This window comes from Eublepharis macularius, chromosome 11 (genome assembly GCF_028583425.1).
Source record: "Eublepharis macularius isolate TG4126 chromosome 11, MPM_Emac_v1.0, whole genome shotgun sequence".
Classification (NCBI taxonomy): Eukaryota; Metazoa; Chordata; class Lepidosauria; order Squamata; family Eublepharidae; genus Eublepharis; species Eublepharis macularius.
This window is the reverse complement of record NC_072800.1, coordinates 54,402,805-54,424,954: the sequence shown is the minus strand read 5'-3', so window position 1 is coordinate 54,424,954 and position 22,150 is coordinate 54,402,805. Positions and strand designations below refer to the sequence as shown.

Sequence of the window (22,150 nt, the reverse complement as noted above, 5' to 3'; positions counted from 1 at the left end):
TTAACCAGGTCATCAGAAAGGGCAGGGATTCCAGCTTCTTATATAAGCCTGCAGAAACTGGAGAGGTAGGAGCAGGGCATGTGGGCACCCTTAAACGCAAGGGCAGGAGTAGCTGAGGGGGATGAGTTTGCCTTCTGGGCGATACTGGTTAACGGAGCATTCTAGATCATCAAGCAACAGATAAAAGCTTTTCCTGTACAAACTTTCCTAAGCCAGTTAAAATAGTTGCCAATTTAACAACTCATGACCCATATAGGAAGGACCACATCCTGCCCCCCCCCCCCAATACAAGCTTATTAGTGAGACTTAAGAGCAAACCCTGTTGGCAGTCTCATCAATTTGCTATGTATTAAGAGTGGCAGCAAGAGCCAGCAGAACTTTTTCAGTGGTAGTCTTCATGCTTTAATCACAGTTGTGAGAAGATGTGGCAACCCATACCATTCTTCCTGTTTTGTAAGGGATGTAAACAACTTTATTTCCTTTGACATCTAGTGAACAGTTATACAGCTGACCTCTAATCCAATGGTTTTATGATTGGCTATTAACTGGTTGGTGTCTTCTGGCATACAATTATTTGCTGGGTTTGTTATATTTTATTAAGTTGCTGAGAATTCTTGTTACAAACCTAAGGGAGATGTGCACTTTTTCATAAATAACACATTTGGCACACTGCAACTATAATCTAGAATGATTGGCCAGGAGGCATTCCACCTTCTGCTGCTTCATTAGAATATCTGCTTGGTACATTTCTCTTTAAAAGGAACCACCCTAGAATAAGAAAGCAAACACCATTTCAATCCAATTTTTTTAGAACCTTACTGTTCAGAGTTTAAAAAAATGAGTATAATATATATTTTATAAAATGTAATGCCAGACAAACATAATAGTCATCAGCCCAAATGTTTATTAGTAACTCAGATGCACCTACTTCACTCTACTTTGTATTCCAGTTCACCCTCCCAATAATGTGTGTTTTTCATTTGTCATACCAGACATGCTGGTTTCTATTAGCTGCACACTTTGTGCTGTTTTCTTTAAATATCATTATGTTTAAAACAGCAAGTGCTTAAAAGCTTTCAAAGAAGCCAGACATATTTATGGTAAAGGTTTTTTCTCCCTTTTGTTTCAAGAGCTGGTTATCACTAAAAAGCCCTGCTCTGGAATCCAACATTGAGGTTTGTAGCTAGCTTTTAATGTTTGGAATAAAGGCTCTTTATTAGGATTTCATATCAATAAAACAGTTTCAAATCGTGCAAATATTGTGTCACTGGAAATGCAGGAAATGAACCACTCCAAGTGTCCTCCTGAAACATCACTTTGATCATGTAAAACGTTTGTCCCATACAGGGGAAGAAATACAATTACATTTGCTGCCCGCAAAGCAGGGTGGATAAAAATCAATGATTTTTTTTAAAAAATCAAAAAAATCAGATTTTTTTTATTTGAATCGGATTTTTTTGATTTAAATTGGATTTTTTAAATTTGAATCGGATTTTTTTAAATAAAATGCTTTTTGAGGAAAATATATTACCATCCAAAGGTTATTCCATCATGAAATAAAGATTAGTTTTTAATTATGTAGAATAAGGCTGTATATGTTTAATTTTTTTGGTAAATAAATTCCATTAATCCATTCACAATGTCATGCTCTTCCAGAGGTTTTTGTAAGATTATTGGGCAGTTTCTCTGCCTACAAGATATTATCACAGATGCTTGGTTTTGCAGTTCTCAAAACTGAATTTGTGTCAGCTCAGCAGAGATCACATGCCTCTTCTTCACAGCAAAAATGTTATAACATGAACAGAGTTGAGAAAAAGACCTTAATCCTATTGTTCTACAAACCTATGAAGACAGAATCAACCCCTTCAGTGCTAAGTTTCAAGAAGTTCAGTGAATAGAAACAATCTTTTTCTGATTGTTCGAAGTGGAATAGATCTGCACAAGAAGAAACTAAGTGTGAGGAGGGAGGGGCAAGCAGTACAAAATGAAAGTGAAACTTTTTGAGCACAATACTGCACAAGTCTCTGGATCTTTTGTGTGTATGACCTGAGGTTTATCACATTCTTTCCTTGGAGGAAAAAACCTATAATGGCAGCAGGCTGTAAAAGAGACCCAGTTTGGGAATACTTTAATGAAGTTCCTTTACCTATCGGTAAGGCAGGCATGCGTGCAAAATGCAAACACTGCAACAAAGAAATGCAAGGCCTGGTGGCCCGAATGAGGCAACATCATGAGAAGTGCTGTGATGAAGATGACCAAAGAAACACATTTGAACAGGCAGGATCTTCAGGTTGGTAAACATTTTTATTGAATCATATTTCTAAAGACTGCCTTGAACTGTCATGTTTGAGCAAAATTATATTTCTTATTATTACTGCATGTTACTGTCATTTGGTACAGTTATGAAGAAAAGCAAATATTCCTTTTGGGGCAGTGCTGTACAATAAGCAGAAATTGTATAAACAATAAAATAACAGCATTGACTTTTTTGTTTAAGGGAATTCATCGTCAACATTAAGGATTCTGGAAACTATCCACCTTCAAGATCACCATCCTCCTGTTCTACAGTTTCAGAGTTATCCATCCCGGATAGTGCTTCATTTGCATCATCATCAGACACCCACAGTATATCACCTAAAAGAAAGAAAAAAACTCTTCCCTCCTGGAACCACCATAGATAAATTTGTGATAAAAACTAGATTAGAAAAAGAGTTAATTGATGAAAAAATTGCCCAGTTTGTTTATGCAGTGAACTCTTCTTTCCGTCTGACTGAGAACCCACATTTCATTAATATGGTTCAGTCACTGAGACCAGGATACAGTCCACCCTGCAGAGCAGATGTTGCAGGGAAACTGCTGGATAAAGTGTATGACAGAGAAATGGAGCAATGTGCAACAGCTCTGGAGGGTAGAATTGTTAACCTAAGTATTGATGGGTGGAGTAATGTCCACAATGATCCTGTTGTATGTGCTTGTATAACAACAGAAGAAGGGAAAGTCTTCCTTGCACAAACAATTGATACGTCAGGAAATGCACACACAGCAGAATACTTACAAGAAGTGGCAGTAAAAGCTATAATAACATGTGAACAAAAATTCAAATGTCTAGTACGCAGTTTGGTCACAGACAATGCTGCAAATGTATCCAAGATGAGAAGAAATTTAGAAGTGCAGGAAGGGAATACAAAGCTAATAACATATGGTTGCAGTGCTCATTTGCTGCACTTCTTAGCCAAAGACTTAAGTGTTCCAGAAATAAAGACGAATGTTGTTGAAATTGCTAAATACTTCCGTAACAATCATTTTGCTGCAGCAGCTCTGAAAAGGATGGGTGGAACCAAGCTAACGCTCCCACAAGATGTTAGATGGAACTCTGTGGTGGACTGTTTTGAGCAGCATATCAAGAACTGGCCTATTCTGATGACACTTTGTGAACAAAATCGAGATAAAATAGATGGCACTGTCACGGCCAAAATCCTCAACATTGGGCTTAAGAGAAATGTTGAACATATGCTGAGCATCCTGAAACCCATCTCTGAAGCTTTAAACAAAATACAGAAAAATAGCTGTTTTATTGCTGATGCTGTTGAAATTTGGAAGGAACTGAGTGAACACTTAAAAACAGAACTACACATGGACAGAATTAAATTACAAGCATTAAAAAAACGAATGGGACAAGCACTGTCTCCAGCTCATTTTTTGGCAAATATTGTCAATATCCAGTACCAGGGTCAAAACTTAAGAGCTGAGGAAGAGGAGTTAGCTATGACATGGGTATCCAGCAATCATCCATCTGTAATGCCAACTATAATAAACTTCAGAGCTAAGGGGGAACCATTCAAGAAATATATGTTTGCTGAAGATATTTTAAAGAAAGTCACACCAGTGAACTGGTGGAAGTCACCTAAGCACTTGGATTTAGAGACTGTTCAAGTAATGATTTCACTTTTAACAGCAGTAGCTTTTTCTGCAGGCGCTGAAAGAATATTCTCTTCCTTTGGACTCATTCATTCTAAATTGAGAAATCGTTTGGGACCCGATAAAGCAGGAAAGCTTGTTTTTCTTTTCCAGATTATGAACAAAGAAGACAATGAAGATGACGAGTGAGCTACAGAGGACAGTATTTAAGTTTTTCATGTGTAGGCTGGGCTGACAGTCTAAGTTTCTTAAAATATATATATTTTGTTTAGCCAAATTAGTTAACAAACATGGATGTTTGTTTAAGCAAATAACATATGCTGTAATGTTATTGTTTCAGTTGAATAAATAAAACTATTTAAATTGTTATTATTAAGGTAATGATTATTTTTCTCCTTCCAATAAAGTACAACAGAAAAGTTGTCCAAATATGAATGATTAACCTAAACTGGGGATAATTCATCTCACAATAAATTAACTATAATGTGTTTCTAATAGTATTAAAATCAGTGTTTTATACAACTGTAAAACTAATATGAAAAGTTGTTATTCTAAAAATCTTCATCTACTTGCATATTAAAGTTATACCAGCAAGAATTAGTCTTTATGTAGAAAACTATTATTTAAATCAAGCCTTACTGACTAGTGATTTAAATCGTGATTTAAATCGTGATTTAAATCAGTTTGATTTAAATCAAATCCACCCTGCCGCAAAGTGTTTTCATTGTGCTAACTGGTGTGGCCCTGTGACATCACAAATGCCCAGGCCTTACTGTATTGTGAATAATGTAGAGGCTATCTCATTACCTGCTGTAAATAGGAACTGTTCATATAACTTTTTTTTTTACTGGAAACATCTGAATCCCAAAATTTCCCCCTTTGTAATGGTTTGACCAATTTTTAAGCTCTGTTTCAGCTAACAAGCCCATATTAACCAAGCAAAAATTGTTGCTAGTTATTATTATAATTGCTTTTCTGTTCTTCTGTACTGTTGATGCTCAAGACTGTAGTTGTAAGAGCAGAGGACAAAAGCAAGACAGATTTTGGCTGGATAGGAAAAATAATCAGCACAGAGGAAGACCCCACAGATGAGAAAGATCTCTCACCATGAATCCATGGCTCTTTTCTGGTTTCAAACAGAAGACTTTATTCCAGTTTCACTTTAAAAATCAGACAAAGAAAGCAATCCTAAGCAGGCCCACTAAGAACCCTACTCAAGATTATTCAGTGAGCCTTATTCTTAGGAAAGTGTTCTTAGGATGGCTCTATCATCTATAAAAAAATGTAGTAGCAGAAAAGAGAGCAGGAAAGGAGCAGAAAAGAGAGTGGAAAAGAGTAAAAAGAGGAAATAGTGCCCTTTTAATTTTGGAGATTTAATCTTTACATATAGTGCATGTATATGCAAGGAAGCTGAATCAGAAAACCAAAGGCAGAAGCTTTGCCAAAATATAAATACTCCTTTTTCTGACAGTACCACACAGGTTGACTTTTAGAAAGCAAAGAAATTTCTTTAGTTTTAAAAAAAACATTTTGATGGAAAATTCAAGGAACACCACAACTGCCCAACACAAACCAAATACAGTATATTTATTTTATATTATTGCTGCCTAGTATAAAGAATGATCTTTATAATTAGTACAAAGCTATATTTGAAGGAAGGCGGTATAATAAACACTTAAATAGATTTCCAAATTAAAGCAAACTTTAATTTGCAGATATACTGCAGGATGGAATATAATTGGTTTAGACAGTTGGAAAAGGAAATTATAAATTATGTCACTCCAATTTTCCTACCATACGGTAGGAAAGTATTTCTCACACAAATTCAAATACAAGTGTAGGCCACTTTGTATTTCCTCTACAAAATGCATCGATGTTTCTGAAACAGCCTAGAAACAGCCACAGCCAATGAAATGAATTGCATGAATACATGTCTTTACCATTTAAAAGACTAACATGAAGCAACTATTTTATGCTCGTGCATGCCTGTGCGCAGTGGGGGGCTCTCCCCCAACAAATCATAAACAGCTTGGAGGATCAGCTACATGAACAGATCTGCACTGTGGATGTTATCTGAATGGTCCATTGAAATCAACAGGACTTTGCTTTGAAGCTAATAAGCTAAAGTTCAAGATGGTTCCATTTACCACAGTCATTCAAAAGGTTTAAGAAACATAAATTACATATTAGTATGTGGGGGTGGTTCAACTGACCGCTTGAAACCTCACTGCTCGCCAGGCTGAGGTACCAGAACTGGTACGACTTTAAGAGTTAATGTCTTCTTTTCTCCTCCTAGCTTGATTGGCTTTCTAAATTCTTCCAAACTGAATACTGACTCTCAAATTATGCCCAGGGATTAAGGCACCTTATTACATGAAACTCTGAAATGGTCCAAATGTTATAAGAATAAACCTTGGGGGATCTTTGGCCTAATGTACCACCCCTCTTCACAGTTCAAAAGTATAGCCTTCGAGTTCATAGCAAATTATAGCCTATGTTCTAACCCCAAACCCTCTTCCCTTGAATCCAGGGCTCTGAACTCTGGTTTAATTTTTGAACCTGGGAATTCCATAGGCCAATTTACACTATACAAAGTCTTCATGGATGGTCTATCACGTGTGTGCTAGGAGCACTATGCCTTGCACGCATTGGAAGGCTATATTCCAATCTTAACCATGACATGCATGGAAAAGGGGCTTCAACCTCCTCCACATATCTTTTCATAAAGTTAAATGGCACAGGGGGAGTTGCTAACTGCTCTATTTTGAAACTTAAGCATAACCATCATTACACAATAAGTTTCCACATGCAGCAAACAACAGTTATCTGAGGTGATGGCAGCTTGCAAACAGCATGGGGGGAGAGGCCAAAGCCCCTTCTCTGCATGCACCATAATGGGAATATGCCACCTGCACGCTTGGGGGAGCAGGGCTCCCAGCACATATATGATACAGATTAGAGGTGTGCGATTTGGGAATCAGATTCGGGAAAATATCTGAATGTGGCTCAATTCGTAAAGATTCAGCATTTCCGAATCAGGGTCTACATGCCTCGATTTGGAAATACTGAAGCAAAGCTTTCCGAAGCAATTCAGGTCACTTCAGAAAGCTTCAGGATCAGCCAGCAGGACTTTTGCTGGCTGCTTGCATTGCAAACAGCCAGCAAATTTCTGCTGCAAATTAGGAGAGAGGAAGGGGGAGAAGGAGTGACTGACTCACCACAACCTCCTCCTTCCCCCTCCCATCTTGTAAAATTAGGCGGGAAGCTTGAAAGCCGTTTTCTTGCTGTTTACAAAGTTGCTTGCAAACAGCAAAAGTGCTTTCAGAGATTCCCGCCTATTTTCCTGAATGGGAGGGGTAAGGAGGGGTGACTAGGAGGACAAGGGGGAAGAGGGAGGGAGTTCAAAGAAGAGGGGGGAGCAGATTCCTGAAAATTTGGTGCATTTTGTTTGCAAAATGCCACCCCAAGCCACCTAGAAATACACCTTGTTTTTCCCCATAGGGAATAATGGAGTGGAGGCAGATGGGGGTATCTTCTTTGGAGGACCATAACATGCCTCCCCCGAAGTCCAATTGTTCTGAAACTTGGGGGGTCGTTAGAGGAGAGTTAGAAGAAGGTCCCCACCAAGTTTGGTATGATTTGGAAAGAAAATGCCCCCCAGGCCCCCAGAAAGCCAGAAGCATGGTCCCCATTCAAAAATAATAGCCGAATCTTTCCTAATCATACCTAAGGATTATCTGAATATCGATTTCCAAAGCGGCTTGCCACTTTGGAAACTGCGGTATTCCAAAACTTTTTCCCGCTTTAGAAATACTGAAGTGGGAAACCCAAATATTACTGGCACTGCACACCCCTAATACAGATTCTTCATAAAGGTCACAGGACTTTGTATCATGTGAACTGGCCTTTAGGCTCTGGGATCCCAATACAAGGGAACTATAGTTAGAAAGGATCTAAAAGAGAACTTCATTGACATTATGAAAATTCATATAAAAATGGAACATATACTACATTCAACTATCCAGCCTTCTGGGAAACTATGCCAGTTATCCATCCTCAGACTAATGTATCTCACAAAGTTGCTGTGAAGATAAAATAGGGCAGTCTGTGAATTCCACTTTGACCTTCTTTGAGGAAGATCAAAATAAACACATTTCTGTATTTCACACAAAAATGTTCATTGGTTTTTCAGAACCCCCCCCCCCACAATCTAGTCTATTTTTTCAACAAAGTAGATATAATGTCACCAAACCACACTAATATTGGAGTAGAAGCATTCAGTATTTTAAGTACTTCAAGCAGCTAATTTAATTTTCAAAATTAACCACTAATTTCAATCCTTTTCCAACTTTTTAAAAAAAATATACCACCCTCAATGAAACATTTTAATGATGAACACTTCTCTCAATTGGATGCTTGAAAATGGATTAAGTAAGGAAAAGTTGTCCTTTTCAGAAGCAAGCTTTAATAAAGTTCATCTTGTTGAGCTTTCATTTCTACAGAACAGCTAAACCAAATGAACTGAAAGCTTTGATTCATTCTTTAAAAATATGTTGTACAGCTGCTACATTTTAAAAACAATGTTATATAAAAGCCCCAACAGCACATTTTAGATGACAAACGCTGTAACAACCCTGTTAAATGTAAAAATGTAGGGAAACATGCAAGGAATCCATAGCTAATCAGGGAACACACAGTGCCTGTTGGAGCCCTTAGATTTGGTTCACATATAAAGTGGCAGAGCCCACACATTCATTGTGTGCGAGGACCCTTCTAGGCTCACAGCTTGATATGCACAACTTTGTACATACAGAGGTTTCACAAAAAAGATATACACACAGCTGCTTGGGTTTATGCAATAACATTTGATTTATATACTACCCTTCAGCACAACTTAACACCTACTCAGAGCAGTTTACAAAGTATGCTATTATTATCCCCACAACAATCACCCTGCGAGGTGGGTGGGGCTGGGAGAGCTCCAAGAAGCTGTGACTGACCCAAGATCACCCAGCTGGCTTCAAGCGGACGAGTGGGGAACCAAACTTGTTGCTTCAGTTCATGACATCAGGAAGGCTACTTATAGATTATCCAGGTGAAGCTGACATTTCTCTCAAACAGAATCTCCACTGTAAGCTTGTCCTGGCTGTGAAGCCAGTACCCTATTCGCTTCTAAAGTGTGGGAGCCTGCTCATATACTGCACAAACCAGCCCCAAAGCAGTCTACACAGACTTCAACAATATCATTTATATCATCAGTTTGAGCTTGGTTCCTACTACAGTTTTTAATAACTATCTCATGTTCCTATTTCTTATGGATTTGTCCAGGTTTATAAGAAAATGCAACAAGTGTCTCAAAGAATTACACTATTTATTAGAAATTACATGTTTCAGTAAAGATTCGTATTTCCCAGTTCATTGTGTGTAGAAAAATACCACTTTCGCACATGATCTATCTGAAATGGCAATTCCCAAAGACAGAGATGGAGCTATAAACAGAGCTAAATTTTATTATGCAGTTACTAAACAAATCAAAGTCTAACAATAGTGTCGTTCATTTAGAACACTGCATCAAATTAAGATTTAAGAATTCACTATTTGCATATAACAGAGAATACAGCCTTTTAAAATGAGTTACACAGCAACAAGTTAAATAAATCTCACCTATGAAATACCCTCTTTATGTGCTTTAAATGTCATTTTTACATACACTTTTAACTGAGGACTTTTCTTTTTTTAAGCTGTTTTTATGCCCTAACTCTAGACTGAAAATTGTTTTATTAATATCATTGTAGACTGCTGAGTCGTATTTTATACTGTTTTATGGCTTGTTCTAAGGCTGTATCTGGTCACTAAAAAAAGATTTCATTAAGATTATGAAAAACCAGATTATTCCCAGATATAATGTATATCATTTCATTGTACTACATACCTGTTGGTAGTGTATAATGAGACCATAAAGGAAAATATTTTTCTTTTTCACTTCCTTTGCAAGTTCAACAAAACTGTGCATTTCACTGCTGAATGCTGCATTTTCTAAGTCATCCATGTGTACCTGCAAAGGGACAAAATACCTTCAGAAATGTTTAAATTTCTCAAAAGAAAATAAAAACTAAAGCTGAAGTTTACTGACTACTATTTAAAACGCACCAAGGAAAGGTTTCCTTTTGATCTTTTACAAATTTTTAATAAACGTTTAAATAATTCACAAGTTCTCAAGTACTACCAACCTCTCCTGTTGTGGTATTTTTTCATACTGAGGTATAAATGTTTCTGAAATTTTCACTTAAATTGTATTTTTGAAGCAGTGACAAGCAACAAGAAAAACTAGAGAACCCCATTCTATTTAAAGTAAATAGCAGGGATAGGTACTTCAGTATTTCCAGTTTTGAAAATATACCCCAAAAATACCTTACTGGTGTTTTCTAGGTATATCTCAAGATTCAGATCAATACTCAAGGTTCTTAGATATACTGGTATTCTAATCCTGATTATTCCTAGAAATATTCAGGAGTATCTGGAGATAACCAAGGACGGCATTTTAAAATTTGCAGCAGCTTGTTTTTTCTTGCTGTTGCAGGTTTTGCGGGGAAAAAAGAGAGGGGTGGGGAGTAAACTCTCACAGGTGAATAGCATCACTCATTAAGGGGAGCTCAACTGTCTGTACAAACATGGCAGTTCTTGTAAAAGCTGCAACTTCAGGGTGAGATTTTTTGGGGTACATGCTTTTGGCTGCTCTAGTCTTTCTGTGCCTTAATTCTCCTGCCTGCTGCCACATTCTGATGGGATTCTCTGGTTTGCCATTAATTCTGCTGGAATTTGATGGTTCTTTTTGCATCAGAAGGCTTTTGGTCTTGTGTGTTTGGCTAAGGCCTCTTTACCTTGGATAAAGCGTTAGATCTCCCCTCTCCCCCATAAGAAATAATGGAGAATAGTTGGGAGCATTTTGTTCAGCACCCACAGAACTGGACCCCATCTTCTGAAAACTTGGGAGGTCTTTAGTGGACAGGCAGCAGAAGCTGTGCTGCAATTCTGGTCTGATTAGCAGCCACCCAGAGCCCTGGAAAGATTCCCCCAAAGGGAATAATTAAGCCAGTTAATTTCAGAATTCCCCCAAAAAACTGGATCAAAATACCAAACTAGTATGAGAGCATCCAAATTTAAAGGAACATCTTCCCTATACCTGAATCTGAAAAACACAGATGGGGGGGGGGCACATCCCTTGAAAACAGATATTCACAGGGCAGTACAATTTTTGACTATGTCAGTTAGTTACATGCTAGAGGTAACACTGAATTTTTAAAATAAAATCTTTCATGTGGTACAGTGCACAGTAAAGATGTTTTTATGTTGTTGTTACCCACTCTTGAGTCCTGAGGTGTGCAAAAAAGATACAGTTATATAAATGTTTTAAATAGATAATTATTTTAAACCAATAACCCAACATTTAACAAAAACAATGCAACACATTACCCTACCGAAATTAGAACGATAGAGGATAAAACAGAAGCATTTGTTTTTTCAAGTATTTTCACTAGCTGTTGAGTTTCTTGAAAGTTGGACAATATATCCTAAAGAAAATGAAAACTCACATTAGGCGGGGGGGGGACTTAATATGCACAGCATACTATGTAATCATCATCTATATTTTTTCTCCTTCCCTTCCCATCCCCCTCCCTATAACAGAGAGCTATAGAAGCACAAAAGATGTAAGAAACAAAAACTGCACACAAATTCAATTCTTTTCTTCAAGGCAAGTCCATCCATTTTTGTTGAAGAGACTGTGCACTCACTGATAAATGTTAATTTGCTTTAGGAAGCACAAAGCCACAGAACTGGAAGGGACAAACTCTGTCAGGCAGCCCACTGTGCCAATGAAATTTTGTTCCATCAGAGGAACAATGTGGTCTTATATGTCAGCATCTTTGGGCGCTTTAAGTTATAATCACTAGTATATTTTAATAAACAAACTATATAGCATCCAGCCAGTGTAGCATAGTCACTCACAAAGTAGTTGTGAGTAAACAATGGTGGAGGGAAGATCCATGAGCGCTCTAGAATAAAAATACAATGGATAATAAAATAGCTTCAGAGAACGCAAGTAAGCAAGCTGCATACTATAATGGATGGTAGAAAGCGACAGAACCACTAACATCCGACTGGAGCAAAATGTCTTTCCAATCGCATCATCATCATCAACGTACGACACTTGGAGCAAGAAGTCTAAAATAAAGTCAGAATAATGCAAGGAATAAAATTAAATAATTGTCCCTATTTAGAAATTCCCTTCCAGAATGCTGCTAGTTGAATGCCAGGAAAACAACGAGAACGTGAATAGTATGTAACTGATTATAAAACATTCAAACAGTACTTTCACTCAGCCAGCACTACAAGTATCAAATTGACAGAACTGATGCCTGGATGAAACATATGGCCCAGTTTAACTCAAAATCTATTCTTTATAGTTCAAGATCTGAGTTTTGTCAGTCTGACAGTGAACCATGAAAGTTGCAAAGAAGCCAGTTTTCCCAAGGACAATGAAGTGATGCTGTAGATTTCCTTGGAAGTTGCTATTGATTTTTCCATAGTACTTACGCTGATGCAAATAAAGTTGTAACACTGCCCTAGTAAGATATTTTGCAGATGGTTACTATCTTTACATAGGATCAATGATAAACTTTTCACCAGCTGAAAAAGAAAATACAGACTGAGTTACTGAAATCACTCGTAAACATTATGCTTCACATCTCAAAGAACCCACTGGTGACTAGAGATGGGCACGAACCGGAAAAAATCTGAACCCTGCAGTTCGTGGTTTGTCACATTTGAACCATAAACTTTCACGAACTTGGCCCGGTTTGTGAACCGGTTTGTGAGTTCATGGTTTGTCACTTCCCGAGGCCCTAGAACGGCCCCCTTCACAGTCAAAGATGACAAACTCACATGGGCTCGTCGGTGAGCATTCCTCCAGCCACCTTCCAAGTATGGTGAAGATTGCATTTTAAATGGCCGAGTTAGAGAGTTCCAGAAAAGTTATACTCCTTCTGCTCTCATAGAGCAGAATGGCTCCCCAAGGCCCAAAATCCAACAAATTTGCAGGGGACCTTCTCCAAATTATCCTCTAAACCTCCTCCCCCAAGTTTCAGGGAGATTGGGCCCTGAGAAGGGCATGATCTATGGGTTTCCCCAGTTGCTGTCACTGTTGTTCCACAACAGAAAAAATGGGGTGGCTGAGGGCACCTTCTTTGGAGGATCCTAAAATGCCTTCCCTGAAGTTCAAAATCTACCAAATTTGCAGGGGAGATAGTCCTGTCATCTAAAGACCCCCCCAAGTCTCAGGGAGATTGGACCCCAGGAAAGACATGATCTCTGGGTTTCCTCAGTTGCTGAGTGTTTCTCCACAATAGGAAAAAATGAGGTGGCTGATGGCACTTTCTTTGGGGGGCTATAAAATGGCTCCTCTAGGTTCAATCTCCCTGAAACTTGGGGGGTCTTTAGAGGACAGTTAGCAGTAGGTCCTTTGAAAATTTTGTAGATATATTTTGCAAAATTCCACCCCCTCCCATCCCCCTGGATAGCCCCCATAGTTTTACCCATAGGGAATAATGGAGATTGGAGGTGGCTGGGGACAAACAGGCAGGAAAGAGTTGATTCTGACTGACAGAAAGAAATGCTGTCATGGCTCCTGAAGTTGGGATTGCCCACCCCCCTTTGCATAGATGCCCCCCCTTCCTGGCAGGCTGAGTTGCAAGATCTCAGCAGAGGAGTGGAACCCCCATTTTTAACCCCCCCCACACAAACACACAGTCTCCCAGGAAACACAGAGGGCTTTTTCCCTCTGAAATGTTCAATTCAGTAAACAAGTCTCCCTCTCAGAAAAGCTGCAGAGGAAGGTTTGAGAATGCACGAAGAGAAGGTGCATCATGGGATAACACCTCTAGTCTAGGAGTAATGGTTGGCAGCTACAGCTGCCTATCAAGCTTTGGAGGGCTGAAACTGGTGTTCCCAGGGCTGCAGAGGGTTTCACCCCCTCCCCCTGTTGTCTAGGGAATCGATTGATCGGTGCCAGGCTGTCTGCAGTGACGAACCAAAAAATGAAACAACAAACTGGCCTAAAGTTCGCTGTGATTTGTCAGAAATGGGCTCTGATGAATCGCTGGTTCGCGAACCACGAACCGTCCAGTTGGTGACGAACTTCAGTTTGTATTTTGGTTCATGCCCGCCTCTAGTGGTGACCCATTTTTGATGTTATTTCCTTTGTGTAACAAGATAAATGTTTCGAGAGGAAAAAGAAAAATAAGACTGCAACACAGATCAAGTACATGCTGTAATTTTTTTCTATATCCAGCTATAAGCCCTCAAAGCTGCCCTAGAACATTTTTACAAAATCCTAACCTGAACCAATTGCCCCTGATGAGACACAGGAGACGTGTTGTTCTACTATGCAGAGCATAGTTACTGACTAGCAGCAAATTTTCTGGATAAGAAAGGAAAACCAACTAATTCAGGATGCCAAGCTATGACGATTTCACTTGAAGCTCTTGACAAAGGCTATGTTCAGTGGCACAAAAACTTTGCCAGCCTTTCAAACTGGAATTGCCCTTATTTTGACATGCTGTTGAAAATCAGAAACTAGTACTTACTTTCACATGACTCTTCAACGTTTCATGAAGAAGAAATCCTGTCTGCACAGCATTTTCATTCATATCAGTGATAACACAAACTTGTTGTGATATAATCTCTAAATAAAGAGAATTACAATCAGGAGAGAAGAACAAAGATGCTCATTACCAGCAAGTCCACAGTGTCCTTTTGTGTACAGTTACATTACCGCTCTTGTCTGAAACCTGCTTTAGCTTCTGTGTTCTACATAGAGTCATATCAATATATGGAATAGGGTTGCCAAACTGGCATGGAGAAAAAAATCTAGTCTCTTAAATAGATGTTTCATAGGATGTTGTTTACCAGGTGATATTATTTGACATACCACGAAAAGCTTCAACTGCTAATTTATACACATTAAGCCTCTCTTAAAGGGATGGGACAGTTGTCCAACCCTACTATGGAAAAATACATTCTTATGACTGACTAGCAGTTTTAAAATATACTAGCAAACTTGCATTTTGTAAGCACAGATACATCCTTGATGGCTCCTGGAAATTCTCTCTTACCCTGTTCAAGGATTGTTCAAGAAAATAAAGCAGGGAGTTCCTTACACATAATTTTTAGACAGCTTCCTGATTGCTACTCCAATGCTATCCCTCTCTGAATCTAAGGCTGATTTAAGTGAATGAAGGGGATACAGCCACTGCCCAACTTTCCATCCCATGTATGGGTTTAGACTGCTTTGTGCTCAAGTGCTGGTCTTGTTTAGAGAGATAAATATGTTCTGTGTTCCCTATGAAATAATTTAAAATTTTGCATTTTCTAGTTGTTGCAGTGTTTTGGGCTATGAATGTACCAATTTCAGCAGTTTCTGTTTAAATTATTTATTGACTTCATTTCTACCCAATCTTTCTACCCAACGGAGACCAGAAGCTGCTTCCCTCATCCCCTCTATTTTATCCTCACAACCTGGGAAGATAAGTTAAGCTGACAGAATATGACTGGCCCAAAGTCATCCAGCGAGCTTCCAGCAAGTGGGGATTCCAACCTGGATCTCTCAGGACCTAGTCCAACACGCTAACTACTATACCACACTAGCTACTACTACTTTAACTATTCAGGGTACAGTGCACACCCTTCTTTTAACTGAGCAATATAAAATTTTATCATTGTCAGTCTTGTGTAGCAGGCATCTGATATACAAAACTTCAGCTATCTGTTGTAGAGTGACCTTAATTTTGATATTCATATTCAGTGAGTGATGCCTGAGTGATTTTAAAAAATATATCTTTTAACTTGCTGGTTAATATTTTATGATGCCATACTGAGGGCAACCTAGCCATAAACTAGAGAATTCACAGTATGTGCTTCTACTTCAAGTACTATTCCTAAATAGGATATGCCATTGTACAAAGTTGTTATTGTTGATTACTTTTAGGTGTTAGTAAAAAAAAAAAAACAAGCAAAATTAATATGCATGAAAGACTTAGCAGCACCATTATGTATTGTGATAAACTATAAAATAGATGCTGAAACCAGTTTCAACCACCAGAAAATACTCAACCCCCTAGAGTCTTCAGCCCTCGGGTCATGACTCTCCAAGTGAGTTGTGGCGCCCTGCTGCTAGGTTGCAAGCTCCTATGGAGCTGCCTTTCCCCCCTCTTCCTTTTTTAGTATAGTCTTCTGGAAGCACCTCATGCATAGGGAGCAAAGGTATCATGCCTCCTGCATTTCTATCGATGCATGCTGAAAACAGCAGCAGGATGGTAGGGAGTTTACTCAGTGGTGGACAGGATTCTAACCTGCAACTTGGTCCTCACTGTTATATACCTCTTAGTCAGGGCATGTGTTTCCTGTCCCTAGCTTTCGAGGTCTATAGGTCCTGGCCCTCTTCCTGCTTGCATGGGTTCCATGCTCAATGTATTCTGAGTCTGCAAAGGTAGAGCACTATACTTTTCCACAACAAAAGGGAAAGATACAGACATTCTCAGGGCTTGTTTATACAAGCATGATCGGCACCTGATAAATGCAACATTTGATACCTTGAACACAATGCTTTTCATTTGAATTACTTCATCCACTTAGCAACTGTCAAGAGCATGACTTCTCTTACCAGACAGAGGAAGTCTAGGTTCTAGAACCAGTGCACAACACAATCACTGAAACAGCCATTCCACCAAGGACTCCCATTGAAGAACGGCAGGAGTCCAAGAAAGAAGGGAATACTACTTCCCTGTTCCCTCCAAAGGTAACTTTCTCTCCTTCCTTGGACTCTTAACACCTTGATTTCAGAATTGCCTGTCACACTATCATGGTGAGAGAAACTTACTTTTCCATTTGTGATTTTTGCAAAGGATCGCTTTCCTGTTTGAGATTCAATGAACAAGCCATAGTTTGCCACAACCAGAAAATGAGAAGGGGGGGGAGAGAAACAGGAACATACATGTGGCAGAGGGGAAAGAGGGAGAGTTTGAGCCGAAAGGCTCCCTCCAGTAATGTCAAAACTGTGGTTTAGTGTTGCATGCAAACAGATCCATAGAAAGCTGTTCTGTCTTTCACTTAGACTCAAAACAGACATGACGAAATACCTAGATTCAACTCGTGTTCTCTTACCTAAAGGTTTGTCGGGAAGTGTAGGCGTCCTTGCAGCTTAAAGTTTAGCATTTACAGTGCAGGCGTCCTTGCAGCTTAAAGTTTAGCATTTACAGGGCAGCAGGGAGGGAAGTGCAGGCGTGGGGCGCCTTTCCTCCCACTCTCAAGGTGCATCACGGCATTTTCCCTTCCCCTCACGCGGCCTGGCCCTGCAGAGCGACACCTGGCTGCACCGGGAGACTTTAAGCTGCAAGGACACCCGCACTTCCCTCTCTGCTGCTCTGTAAATGCTAAACTTTAAGCTGCAAGGACACCTGCACTTCTCTCCCTGCTGCTCTGTAAATGCTAAACTTTAAGCTGCAAGGACACCTACACTTCCCAACAAACCTTGAGGTAAGAGAACATGAGTTGAATCTAGGTATTTCGTCATGTTTGTTTCGGCTCTTAGTCTTGTAACTGTATAACCATCTGCTCATGTAAGTATCTTCATTCAAATGTACAGATGTCTAACTTTTCAAAATAGCTCTAGTAATGATGGTATAATCTTTTAAAAGTCATACAGAATGTATGAACAAGTGTACATGCAACAGTGGTGTCCTCTACGGTTTTTAAAGCCTGTCACTCCCTTGACCAGACATCCGGTTTCCAAATTAAATGAGATTTGTCCATTCCAAACATGGGAGCATACTAAAAGTGTTCAAAACTCCTTTGGCTAAACACGTTTATCTCCTTTACCCCATCATATGGTTGTCTATTATTGCTGCCTTAGTGAAGAAATACTGATGAAGGAGCCTCGGTTTTATTTAGCATTTTTCAGTGCAATCCTCAGCAGAATTATACCCTTCTAAGGCCACTGAAGATAGTGGGTTCAGAATGGTGTAACTCCTCCACAGGACTGCATTGCTAGGCACTTAAATTATGCATTGAACAGCTGCACTCCATTCCAGCTTTTCCATACCACAGAGGCGGATCAGAAAAGCAGTTGTCTGCACGGCTGGGGGTGCTCTTCTATCAATGCAGTGCAACTAAGGATAACACAGAAAAGCCTACGGTTTGTTCAGACTGGGAACCACTTGGCTGCACAATACTAAGCAATTGCTTTAGAGCTGGCAAGTCAAAGCAGGGCACTCTAAGTGGTTTATTGCTTAGGGCCAGTCCCATTGAATACACCAATTAGCAGCTAATTTCAAAAAGTGAGCCTAAAACATTTATTTCTACTTCCAAACTTGAATCTGAGCTCTTTGCACCCTAAGAATTTCAGCAGTTAACCAAGTGTACAAATCAGAGCAAGATTTCAGAAACAAAATAGATTTTTCTACCTATTTGGGGGTGTATATTTCAGATATACCTGAAAGGCAGGCAGAATGTTTTCATGTTCCAACTAGAGGTTCAAAGATATACTTGCCCTAAGGGCAGAAGTCCTTAAAGAGAATTTGTTTAGGATGTTTTTGTACTACCTGGGTCCTAACTGCGCCTTTCTAAATGAGTCATTCTAACAGCAGGATGAGGTTTCCCTATTTGTAGACTAATAATATTAAAAAAGACAGACATGCGCCACATTGTCTGCACATCAAGCAAGTTCTTACCTGTCTTGCTTAAAGAGCATTAAAACTGCTTTTTAAAAAAACTGGCTTTCTAGTTTTTTCCAGCATTCGTTGTAAGCGACAGACTTACAAAAGCTAAAAGAATCCATATTTCTAAGAAATAATTTTTTGAAGATAGGAGATTCAAAGAGTTTACATATTGCAACTACAATGCATTGCATCGTTATGTTTTTTCTTACCTACATCAGTATACAATTTAACAGAGTGGAATGTGTCAGCTTATGTTGCTGACAGCAGAAAACTTTGTTTGAGCTTTCCTGGAACATTTGGAACTCATTAACTGTATTTGCATAGGTTGGATTACATTTTAATATAGATTACCAAACTCTGCTGTTGTAATTAAAATCAGATGATATACACATTACTTTTAAACTATTTAAAGCAATTTTTAAAACTGTAATTGTAGTAATCACATTCAATCCCTAAATAAACAAGAGTTTACAATACAAAAAAAATCACACTATTGCAAAAATAGCTATGAATACAATAATGTACCAAAAAATGAACAGAAATCCATTAGAGATAAACCAAGGATTAATAATCAAGTGCATGCCATCTCTAAAACAACTGCTCATTATTATGGCTTATAACAATTTATAGATTTTTGTTGCAAGGGAAAATTAGATACTATAGAAATTTTAAACAAGCCAGAAAGGTCTCTCTACAAGCAAGGAAAAGTTGAAGAAAAATAGTAACTATTCTTAAAAAGCAATGATACAAAGGCTTAAACAAGTAACATTCACACATATGTGCTGGCAAGTAGCAACCGATTTACAGCAACTCTAACATAGGCTTTCCAAACAAGTGAGAAGCAGAGGTAGTTTGCCATTGCGTTCCTCTGCAGATTCTTCCTTGGTGGTCCCTCATCCAAGTACCAACACTGCTTAGCTTCCAAAATCTGTCAAGATGAGGTTATATACCATGCAGCCTTCCCTTCCCATTCATACATAGCATATATAAAAACACTAGTTATATCAGAATAAAACAAATAAAACAACATTTCTACAAAGTTTTCAGCAACAGTCCACCATCATTACTAATTAACTACATGAAAATAGTATTTACAAAATAAAGTAAAATTTGATAAAATTTCAAATTATTGGTAAGCTAGTCATCCCATTAAACCAAGTAAAACCGTTTATTTTAAAAAATTTAAACTTCAAAATTTTCTTTGTCATCTTTTTTAGGTCATTTTAAATGGATCTGGAAAAGGTACATGAATTTGTTTGGGTTTAGGTTTACAAACAGGATAAACCAGTTTGGGCTACTGAATATTTAGTATCCTTCTTTATTGTAGCATAAACATTAGAGAACCACAGTTCTCTTTGTCAGATGCATGGAGGGTATGAAGAAACTGGCCAGAGATATATAGGTAGTGAGGGGAGGGAGGAGTAGATGCAAATCAGTTGCAAAAGTCATGAAAGAGGTGGAGTGCACAATCCAGGCTGGGTGTGACCCCCTCCCCTCCACTGCTGAATCTGAATGGAATGCCTGAAAGGCAGTTACTTCCGATAATGAGATAACCATCCAGAATCTCTATTCAATCCAAGTCTAATTGAGTCAAATTTATATATGAATTCCAATTCAGCAGCCTCTCATTGGATTCTGCTTTTGAAATGTTTCTGCTGAACTACGGTAACCTTTATTTATTTATTTATTTATTTAATTCGATTTATACCCCGCCCTCCCCACAAATGGGCTCAGGGCGGCTAACAACATTTAAAAATACATTAAAATCACAAAAACATAAAATCAACAATAATTTTTTTAAAAATCATTAAAATAGTCCAAGAGCAGGCTATTTAGACAAATATTGGGAGTCCGTATACGGGCATAGCAGATGGCCGAGGGCAGCCCCAGAAGAAGTGGTGGTCTTAGATGGAAGGAGGAGGACACCTGCTGGCACTCAGTCCTTCATGGAGTGTCCTGGTAGATTGAAGTGTTCTCCTACCAGTTTCTGGATATTGCCATTTTTGATGTTAGATTTATGTCCATTTATTCTTTTGCACAGAGGTTGGCTGGTTTGTCCTATGTACAGAGCAGAGGGGCACTGTTGGCACATAAGGGCATATATCACATTGGAGGATGAGTAGCTGTAAGAGCCAGAGATTGTGTAGTTGACACCATTGGGACCTGTAATTGTATTTTCTGGTTAGATATGTGGGCAGAGTTGGCATCTGAGTCTGTTGCAGGGTCTGGTCCCAGTGTTGGTGACTCTGTTCGCCGGCTCATGGTTGTTAGTGAGAAGTCATTTAAGGTTGGAGGGGGCTGTCTGTAAGCAAGGAGAGGTCTTCCACCCAGGACTTGTGAGAAAGAGGCATCATTTTTCCAGGATGGGCTGTAGATCACTGATAATACGTTGGATAGGTTTGAGCTGGGAACTATAGGTGACAACCAGTGGTGTTCTGTTGTTGATTCTTTTTGGTTTGTCCTGGAGCAGGCTGTTTCTGGGTACTAGTCTGGCCCTGTCGATTTGTTTCCTCACCTCATTTGGTGGGTACTGTAGCTTGTTGTAAATCTCTTAAGTGAGAGTCCTAATCAAGAGTATTGGAACAGATACGACTGTAACATAAGGCTTGGCTATAGACAATCAACCAAGCGGTATGTTTTGGGTGGTAGCTGGAGGTATGAAGATATGAGTATTGGTCGGTGGGTTTCTGGTATAAGACGGTCTTTATTTGTCCCATATGGGACTGCACAGGAAGACCGTAGATGAACCTCTGTTCACTTTCCAGCCATGTGCCGTGAGTAGAAAGGTGTACACAGTGAGCACTCCAATTGACGGTTGAAGCATCTGTGGTGAGTGACCTCAATCTTAGGTGCCCCAAATGAACTCCCTCTAGCAAGTGTGAACCTACTGACCACCATAGTAAAGATTTTACTATAGTTCCTGGCATACTGTATTTCCTATCCTAAGAGTGTACCCCTGCACAGTGTACTGGCACTGTATTGGAAGGATCCAGAGTTGTAGTCTCCTCATTTGTAGTCTGGCTAAATGTATTACTGCTGTTGTATTGCTGCTGCCATGAGACCCAGGAGAATCTGAGAGTGCAATCCTAAGGAGTGTTACTCCAGTCTAAGACCATTGTCTTCAATGGGCTTAGACTGGAGTAACACTCCATAGAATTGACCTGTGAATTTTTAGTGCTGACTGGTATCTACATGTTGTAAAGGATCTGACTAGGGATTGTATCCTCAGTGCTCCCTCCGATGGCAGAAAGGCCTTATTTAAAGAGGTGTTAAGGACCGCTCCTATAAATTGCACCCTTGTAGAAGAGTTCAAATTGGATTTTTTGAAATTTATTACAAGTCTCAAGTTATGACATATTTCTATTATCAATTTTATCTGCTCCTACAGCAGGTCTACGGAATGGGCCAATATAAACCTATCATCCAAAGAAGGGTATATGACACATTCCCTGGGTTCTCAG

At 39.0% G+C, this 22,150-nt stretch overlaps 1 protein-coding gene across 1 annotated transcript in view; it reads right to left on the bottom strand.

The window, feature by feature from the left end:
* Nucleotides 1–22,150, bottom strand: part of CRPPA (CDP-L-ribitol pyrophosphorylase A) — an 89,265-nt gene that overhangs the window by 26,139 nt on the left and 40,976 nt on the right. The window contains exons 6-9 of the mRNA XM_054991754.1: nt 14,562–14,659; nt 12,514–12,606; nt 11,397–11,489; nt 9,851–9,973 (exon numbers count right to left, since the gene is read on the bottom strand). Coding sequence (XP_054847729.1) covers nt 9,851–9,973; nt 11,397–11,489; nt 12,514–12,606; nt 14,562–14,659 — 407 coding nt within the window. The remainder of the gene's footprint in view (nt 1–9,850; nt 9,974–11,396; nt 11,490–12,513; nt 12,607–14,561; nt 14,660–22,150) is intronic.